Here is a 9,803-nt window from a genome sequence, read left to right on the forward strand (position 1 = left end):
TAAAACGAAACATTAAATTAAATTGTGTAGTTATTAAAAAAGATCCAGTTAGAATTGATACTTGATATAAAAATTGTCTTTGCATTTTTTAAAAGTTCAATTCCAAAATTACAAGTTTCCCGCTTTTTCATGAAATCCCTAGAAAGAGAGTAAGACAAGTCGTGTGTGAAATATTGATGTTGGCACACTGATCTAACCCAGCGACAGCTGGGCGGTTTGTCAATGCTAATAAGATCATCAAAGATTTGATATATAATCGAAATAGTATCGTTTTTAATTATGTCGAGATACGTTTTTAATATATACGTAGGACAATGAGAGTAACTGACATTGTTTTATGACAAAAAGTATTATTTTCTGTTGACGTATAGTTGTTACTATGATGTTCACGACCATATCTATTTTATTCCTTTTTATTTTATGCAATATTAAAGGACAATTGATATCCAGCCATCCAAAGTTATTAGTAGTGTCATACGATGCTTTCAGGTATATAACTTTTATTTCTGTATATTCTTAGTTATCAAAGTTAATGGTATGTTTGAAGATTACCTTTTTTTCTACAGATATGATTACTTTAATAGAAATGTTACGCCTTTTATGAATAAGTTAAGGAACGAAGGTACGCATACTGACTACATGATGAATATTTTTGTTACTAAAACTTTTCCAAATCATCATACGATGGCAACTGGATTATATCCAGAAAATCATGGAGTTGTGGATAGTGAGATTTATGACCCTGTATTGGAAAATGTTACTAAATATTCATCTAAACTTTATCATTATGACAATAAGATTCTTCCAATTTGGACAATTAATGAACAAAATGTAGGAAGGCATAGTGGTACTATGATGTGGCCTGGTAGCATATTTGAATACGGTGGCATCACTCCTGCTTATGCACAAGTATAATTCTTTATATTACTTGTGTAATATTGAATGTCCTATGCGTACATCTATAGTGCATTATTTGATGCCATTGTCTTTTACAAATGATTATTAAATATTAAATAATCATTTTTTTAAGGGTTTTAACGATACTATCAATTGGGAAGAAAGAATAGATACGTTGATATCATGGTTTCTACATCCCACAAAGCCAATAAATTTAGGAATATTGTATATAGAAGAACCAGATTATCATGGTCATTTCATTGGAATAAATAATCATTCTTTTAATAAAATTCTAGAAAAGTTAGATCAAATTACAAAATATTTACATATCAAATTAGAGCAATATGGCTTAAATGATGTTAACGTTATCCACTTGAGCGATCATGGAATGACATCTGTCACATTAGACAGAATAATAGACTTGAATAAGTACATTAATAGTACCGATTATATTTTGTTGGAACATCTCCAGGTTTACATATTTATCCAAATCCTGGTAAATTAATGAAATTTTCATTTATAACAAAAAAGTAACCTTATTATTATTTTAGAAATTATCTACTTCCATTATTTTTAATCTAATGATATTTCTACAGGGAAAGAAGAAATTATTTATCAAAACTTGAAATCTGCTGCAGAAGAAACATTAAATTTTCAAGTTTACAGAAGACACGAAATTCCACAAAAATATCATTACGGTAATAATAAACGTGTCGGCCCTATTTTTGTTATAGCAAATGTGGGATATGCATTTCAGAATCTTTATGATACTATTGAGTATTATAAAAAGAAGTTTAATATCACTGGTAATTATTTATTAATATATCAACTATGCTTTGTTTATAACTTATTTATCTTTAGTTAGATATAGTAATTGCAATTAATACAAACAATAATAACAACAACAACGACAATAACAATAGTAAATCTAATAAGTAAATTAAAAATAACATCTATTATTTTACAGTCGATAATACATCAGAATTTGGATTACATGGTTATGACAATGAAGCTGTAGAAATGCATCCAATATTCTTTGCAAAAGGGCCTGCATTTCTTCCTGGTTGCAAACTGAAACCATTCAAAAATACTGATCTATTTCCTTTATTTTGTAAAATACTCGACATCAAATGTCCTCAAACAAATGGTTCTTTGGCAGATGTAAGCCAATGCCTTCGATCACATCCTAATAATACAGATCTTTATAATGTATCCATACTACCTTATGGAATTCTATGTAAGTACATATGTACATATATTTTTATTTTCTTATATTAAATATATACAGGGTGATAAAAAAAGGGTTTGATATTTGAAAGGTCTATGGTACTCATTGAGACGCATAACAAATGTCTAAATTACATAGGTACTAAAATCAACCCTTTTGCCATATATTAACTTTTATTATTTATCAGCATTTGATATTGTTAGCGAGTCAACAATTTATATTATAATTTTTGCATAAATCTTTAAATGACTTATGTTTGTATTATATTTTCTTTTTATTTTTGAGTGTAGAATACGTTCACAACCCTGTATATATGTACGCAATAACACCAGATGGGGTGTTAATGATTTATAATTAATTGTAAACATTTCAGTTGCAAGCATTACGTTTGGTATAACGATGATAGGAATTTCTATAGCTCTATTCATGATGGCTATAATAAGGCAGAAAAGAATAAGAAGAATTAACTATAGGTACAGAATTATTTAGAATATGACTGGCCTTAGTTTTTATTGCATCTACGTATGTGCAAATATTGAACAATTGAATATACATATTTCCATAGTATATGATGTCATCGTTAAAGCGTTTAATTCTGTTATTCAGAGAAAGCATATAAAAAGAATTTTATTATACACTTTAACTAGTTATTCTTTGGAATAATTAGTTGCTCCATGTATTAACAAGAAGCGATTAGTTAAAGTATGAAATTAAAATTTAATGTCAAGTATAAGAAAAATATTCTCTAATTTTGTTTTAATACCTGACTATTCTGTACTATTGTAAATTCGAAGACAATAAATATACGTTTCTTTGTTTTATTATTTTTCACATTATCATCTTTCTTAACATATTTGAATGGATTTTGATATAAAAATCTAAATATGTTTTATAATATAATTAAATAGTACATTTTTTTATATTGTATCTTTTTCTATAAATAATGGTTACTGTACCCATAGTGCACTGTTGTAAATCCGAAGAAAAAAATTCGTTTCTTCGCTATTGGACTTTTAAAGTGAAGGTTTTTTAGGAGTTTAAATAAATTCATTTATGCAATTGCCACGAAATCATTTACTCTTGATTAATGCACGTTAAAATCTGTATATAAAATAACGTATACAAGGTAAAACAAAGTGAAGAAAGAGAAGGAGGGGAAAATTAATCGGTCAAGTCAAAAATTTCCTTATACGATTAGTATTTATTGTATTAATTTTGGCTGAGCCATTGTCTGGAAATAAACATACATTTGTAAACACGTTTATTCCTGCTGTATATCGAATATTTTTAAACTCTTTCATTAGTTATCTTTTTATATCTCTTTCTTTCTATCCTTTTTTCCTTTCTACTTTCACTCATAGAGAAATAAGAAATGAAATTTTAGTAAATAAAATATTGTTCACGTTCATTCTATTTCAGGAAGCCCTGAGAAATATTTCTGAAAATAATATTTTAAATACCACATTTTAAATATTAGATTCTTTACAATAGAAATAACAGATATAATTCTTTTACAGTACTCCACATGTTATAGACTCTGAACTTTTCAGTCCTCCTATACGTAAAAAAACTGTGCTTCGTTTATATATATAAAATACTTTCATGTACTCCATGCGTGTAAATGTTATTTTTTAAATATTAAATATTTATTAATATACTTTGAATATTAAATTATTTCGATTTTATATTATATTAGATGAAAATTTAACTCCTCCCACTGAAGTCATCACTGCGCAGGAACGTTAAAACAATTAAAAATGTTAGTAGAATACAGTACTGAGCTCGATTTACCTTAATTAGTTGTTAATTGAACGTAGGAAATGTATATTGTAGTCTAAAAGCACGAAGAATTATTTCGACGTAGTATCCTCTTCGAAATCCACTTTTAAACTGGTACTTTGTCTTATATGAAAGTTCTTTTATTCAATATTGTTTATATGACTATTCAAACGTTGCGCATGTGTATATAGGGAATAATTCATCTAATCGATAAAATTTAAGATTACAACGCTCTGATTTTAGCATTTTTTCATTATTATGTAATTGTTTAAACTAATGTACATTTATTTTATGTTCCTGTGCAGTGGTGACTTCGGAGGGGGAAACTTTCATCGAAAAGAATATCACATCGAAATTATTTAATATTTAAAGTACGTTAATAGGTATGTAATGTTTAAACCAATGCATATGTGTTTAAAAAATCTTAAATATCAGTAGAGTGTGTTAGTGTAATAAAATAATTATTAATTAATCGATGGAAGTGTCTATTGTTGTCTAAAAGCTTGGAGTATATGTTCGGAGCACCGTCCCCTTCGAAATCCACCGTTGAAATGAGACGTTGTCCTCTATGAAAGTACTTTTATTAAATGTTGTTTATATGACTTTCCGAAAGTTGCGCATGTGCAACAAGGGAATAATTTACCTAATAAATAGAATTTAAGATTAAAACATTCTGATTTAGCATTTTTTTTAAAAAAACGACATTACCTTACTAGGGCGGGCGGGTGATTGCCGATAAAAAAAAAATGTTGTTTCTTTAAAAAAAAATGCAAAATCTGAATGTTATAATCTTAAATTTTATTAATTGGGTGGATTATTTCTTTTATATACATGCGCAACGTTCGGGAGGTCATATAAACAACTTTTAATAAAAGAATTTTCATAAAAGAGAAAGTGCCAGTCTCAAGGTGAATTTCGAGGAAGACGGTTGACAGAACATATACTCCGAGCTTTTAGACAACAATAGAGACTTCCATCGATTAATTAATAATTATTTTAATATTCTAATGCACTCTCATTATATTTAAGATTGTTTAAAAGCATATATATTTATTTAAACATTACATACTTATTAACGTACTTTAAATATTAAATAATTTCTATGTGATATTCTTTTCGATGAAAATTTCTCCCTCCGAAGTCAGCACAGCACAGAAACGTTACAAAAAATGTATATTAGTTTAAATAATTACATAATATTAAAACAATTACATAAAAATTAAAAGAATACTAAAATGAGAACGTTATAATCATAAATTTTATTGTTTAGGTGAATTATTCTCTTTTTACACATGCGTAATGTTCGATAAGTCATATAAACAACTTTCAATAAAAGTAATTTACATAGAGAACAAAGGTCCAGTCTGAAGGGGAATTTCGAAGAGGAAGGAGCTCCGAATATATATTACGAGTTTTTTAACAACAATAGACACTTCTATCGATTAATTAACAATTATTTTAATATTTGAATACATTCTCTTTATATTTCAGATTATTTAGACACATATATGCACTAGTATATATATAAGCATTACATACTTATTAACATACTTTAAATATTAAATAATTTTGATGTGATATTTTTTTCGATGAAAATTTCCCCCTCCAAAGTCAGCACTGCACAGGAACGTTATAATAAATGTACATTATTTTAAACAATTACATAAAAATGTAAAAATGTTAAAATCAGAACGAAAATAATCTTTTCTTTTTCTTTTTCAGATTCGTTTCCAGTTTTTTTTTCAATGGGTAGCGGGTAGATTTCTTCTTCGCAAAGGGCGCCATTTGTTAAGAAGGAATCTACTTCAGGGATGCGACCCTGCCCTACGCGAGCCTTGATTCTATCTTTCTCCCAAGGATAGAATCATGTCCTTCCCTTAGCTTTTTAAAGTGAAACGCCCTATCCTTTTTTTTTTATTTTTTTTTATTTTACTTTGCTTTTTTTAACTCGCGATTTTGCAAGCATAGATGTGCACGTAGCATAGGAACTGAAACTGCATTAGAAGGGATGTCTACCACCGCTATTAGTAAGACGGGCCCAGGGATTCAGTTCCTCAAGCTTGCAGTAAATATAGTACCGGTGGGCAAACTGTACGTGCAGCGTAAGTTCCTCGTAATATATAATAGATTAGAGTCAGTGGATTAGTCCAACCGGGGGAAAACCACTTAAAAAAAAAATCGTAAAAAGTTTCACTTTAAAAGGCCTACTTTTCCTCTTCCTTCCTACCCCTTTGTTTTTTTTGTTACAGGTTCAATAGGAGGAGGATCAGACGAGGACTAGGAGAGGACCAGAAGAGGACCAGAAGAGGACTTACAATTAGTTATAATAAAGGATAGTATAACGTAATTATATTTGTATAATTAAATATATAATTAAATGTATAATTTTGATTTGTTTATTGTTCCCCCCGTAGCATCGCACGCGCGTGATAATTATTTTTAATGTATTTTCTTTGTTCACAGGTTCCATGGAACAACCCATAATTGCATTCTTTTTGTATTATCTTACTTTATTTTATATAGATTGAAAATTATTATTTATAAAATATTAATAAATTGTAATTTCCCGGTATGTGTATTTATCGAAATTATTTTTGAGTGTGTTAGTTTTCAATTAAAATTATCGATATTCATTTCAATTTTATTCGGATGTGGACATCTTCAGGATGCACATCCCTCGTGGGTCTTCAGAAGCGGTTACCTCCTCGTGGTTAGACCCGGGCAATGGTATTTTATTTTCCATGTAATGTTTATCATATTTTATATGCTATACATTCCATGGCAAATAAAATCCAGCCAAAGACCGCTTAATTTTAAATAAAAACAAGAAATATCAAGTTTTTTAACGATTAATATTTATTTCTTAACGGTTAATGATTATTTTTGTTCAGATAATTTTTATACGCGTATTTGTTTTTTTTTTTATTGAATCAATGTATATGATATTTTGATTCATTATGATAACTTGTTAACGCAAAATTCTTGTTTTTATTTATCTCAAATTGATATAATATCAATTACTGTATTATTAATATTAATTTTTATTCTTTTAGTAGATTTATCATCAACGAAAAATTGTATCCTGCATCCATTTCAACGTATAGTTGAGATATTGAAAAATTTAATTTCACCCAACTAACTTTGTGCACTCGTTTCTTTCAGAATTTTTTAAAATAATTAATTTATTTTAATGAATAAGTAGAGCGAAGAAGTTAAAACGAGTCGAAGTATCCTGATAATTAAGACGTTACATTCAAAATCTCTTTAGTATCCTTATTTACGCGATATAATTGACTAAAGTTAATAACAAAGATATTTTTATTTCAATATAGGTATTTGTAATACTTTATCAATAATTGTTAGCAGTTTAATTTGATTATCGACGTAATCTTGTAACGTGAGTCGATAACATAGAACGTGATATAATTAACAGAAGTTAATACCGAAGATATTTTTACTACTTTATCAATAATTGTTAATAATTATTTGTGGTTACCAACGTGATCTTGTAACGTTGGTCGATAACGTAGAATTTAATATAGTTGACAAAAATGAATACTGCAGTTATTTTTATCTTACTATATATTTAGTATTTTTTGTTGATTTTTAGCATTTTTAAATAATTTTGCATAAATTCACTTATTTATAACAACTGATCAATTATATAGAATAAAATATCGAAAATTTAAGATATAGTAAGTAATTTTGGTTTAAATTGAAAAAAATTATTTTTTTTAAACATCTTTTATTTTTATACTAGTCTTACTGTTTGTGTACTTCTTACGTGATTTTTCAGCCTACATATTTTTATTCATTCATTTACTTGTTTCATTCCATCCCTTTTCATACATTCATCTCTCACTCTCGCCAATGCTTCTCAGTGCCGGACAGTTGCCTAATAGGTTTATTTTTCATAGTCTTCTTGGAATTAGTAACGTGCAGTCCTTCATTGTTGGGTTTTCGTGGGCGCCAACTGATCAGTTGGATTTGATTTTTGGAAAAGATTACGTGAGGAGCATGGCATCAGTCCAAAGAGGAATTTTAAAAGATTATGCTATAGATAAAACTGACTTAAATGATGTTCTTTTTTGTCAATCATATGATGAACATTATTTACCAAGAACTATATTATTAGATTTAGCATTTAAAGTAATTCACACTGTTAGGAATTCTCGATATTAAAAATATGTTTTTGATAATGTAACCAGTTCATACAAGCTTGTTATAATAAATGAGAACTACTTGAACGACATTGGTAGGGATGCTGGACGTGATAAGTAGTCATCTTATATGGCTGGTTTCATGTTACGTCTAGACTGACTGGCCACTATATATCGGGTGACAATTATTAATGATAACAAATATATATGTATATATTTGTTATTATTATTTAACATCAGAATAATTATTTATCTTATAATACAAATTTTTCTTAAATTGAAAAATTATTTCCCGTCTTTTAAATTCTTTTCTCTTCATCTCTCAGAAATATACGAAAAAGATATTAATCGTAACGATGCGAAATATTTCATTTTTAAAGAGACGACAAATTTAAAAGGACTTCAAATTCGATTGATAATAATACGAACTCGAATGAAGTTTCAGGTTTATAAGTTTGAACGGATCACCCGTTGTATAGCTCGATCGACGCACACCTGGATACGATACAGATACTCTACGAGGAGAATCTTCTTTGTGCTAGTGTGAGCTCGATGCAACGTAGGTAACAAAGTGTAAACCACCATTATTATTAGTCAGACGTGTAATAGGAAGCTAGGACCTAGAGTTAGAGAAAATAGTGAAACACAGTGAACCTTGTTTTTTCGTAGTAGGGAAAAAAACGAAACGTAAAAACGAACGAACGGTTCTTACGGGTTATTTTTTTTTTACCACGAATGACGTTAAATCGGTACCATGACAAAAATTGTCGAAAGAAAGAGAAATAAAATATATTGAAAAAATAATAAATGCAAAATGAACAAAATGAGACATTTAATTATTAAAGGACAAACGTATATAAATATGCAGTAAAATAATTGTCATCGTGATATCAAATGAAGTGGGTTATCGCATATGAGGCTTTTAAAAATGGCTCGTAAGAACAAAATACGCGACTAACGTGAATTTTCTCTCACAAATCTTATTACTTTTTTACTTTTATTCTTTTGTTTAATTTTGCTATAATTCTTGGGATACGTGAAAGAGAGAGCTGGTTGGTTAGTTGGTTGGTTGGTTTGTTGGTTTGTTGGTTGGTTGGTTGCTTGCTTGGATCGAATGCAACTCATATTAAATTTCAAAAGAAATTGAAGAAAGTAAGAATACCTTGTCGGGGTTGAAGCAACGAAATAAAGCGAGAAGAGACACTCTGTGTTGCATGATAGTCTGCGGGAGGAGGAGGAGAAGAAGGAGGAGGAGGAGGAGGAGGAGGAGGTGGAGGTGGTGGTGGATGGAAGAAGCGAAGGAGGAAGAAGAAGAAGAAGAAGAAGGAGGAGAAGAAGAAGGAGGAAGAAGAGGAGGATGAGGATGAGGAAGAGGAGGATGAAGAGGTGGAGGTGGAGAAGGGGAGAGCGACATTCCAGAAGGCGGCGGTGGTGGCGGCGGTTGTTCTCGTGGGAAACCAAAGAGAGAGAGAGGAAGAGAAAAGAAAAGAAGAAGAGAAAAAGAAAGAGAGAGAGAGAGAGATCTCGTCTCGAGAAAAGGAGAGGTTGCGAGCTTTAAGGCATCGTTCTCATCTCCCGACGTGCGACAAGAGCAGCGAGTTTTCTGTCTGTCTGTCTCTCTTTTTCTTTCTCTTTAAATCTCTCTCTCTCTCTTTTTTCTTTCTCTTACTCTCTTTTTAAGAGAAACAGAGAGAGAGAGAGAGAGAGAGAGAGACTCGCCGAATTTATGAATTAGCAAG

The 9,803-nt window shown here is 29.6% G+C and overlaps 1 protein-coding gene and 1 long non-coding RNA gene across 2 annotated transcripts; one reads left to right on the top strand and one right to left on the bottom strand.

The window, feature by feature from the left end:
- Positions 1–155: 155 nt before the first annotated feature.
- On the top strand, positions 156–2,949 carry LOC122521451 (ectonucleotide pyrophosphatase/phosphodiesterase family member 5-like). The gene is given in 7 exon segments (XM_043642205.1): positions 156–489; positions 567–909; positions 1,031–1,349; positions 1,352–1,393; positions 1,494–1,703; positions 1,865–2,134; positions 2,499–2,949. Coding segments are annotated over 7 exon segments (1,410 nt in total). The 5' UTR covers positions 156–379; the 3' UTR covers positions 2,615–2,949.
- A 357-nt stretch (positions 2,950–3,306) lies between these two features.
- On the bottom strand, positions 3,307–3,749 carry LOC122521454. The gene is made up of 2 exons (XR_006304771.1): positions 3,646–3,749; positions 3,307–3,563 (listed from the first exon to the last, which is right to left on the bottom strand). It is a non-coding gene; the product is annotated as an uncharacterized LOC122521454 (long non-coding RNA).
- Between the last annotated feature and the right edge of the window lie 6,054 nt (positions 3,750–9,803).

Source organism: Polistes fuscatus, unplaced genomic scaffold (assembly GCF_010416935.1).
Source record: "Polistes fuscatus isolate 324 unplaced genomic scaffold, CU_Pfus_HIC Scaffold4, whole genome shotgun sequence".
NCBI lineage: Eukaryota > Metazoa > Arthropoda > Insecta > Hymenoptera > Vespidae > Polistes > Polistes fuscatus.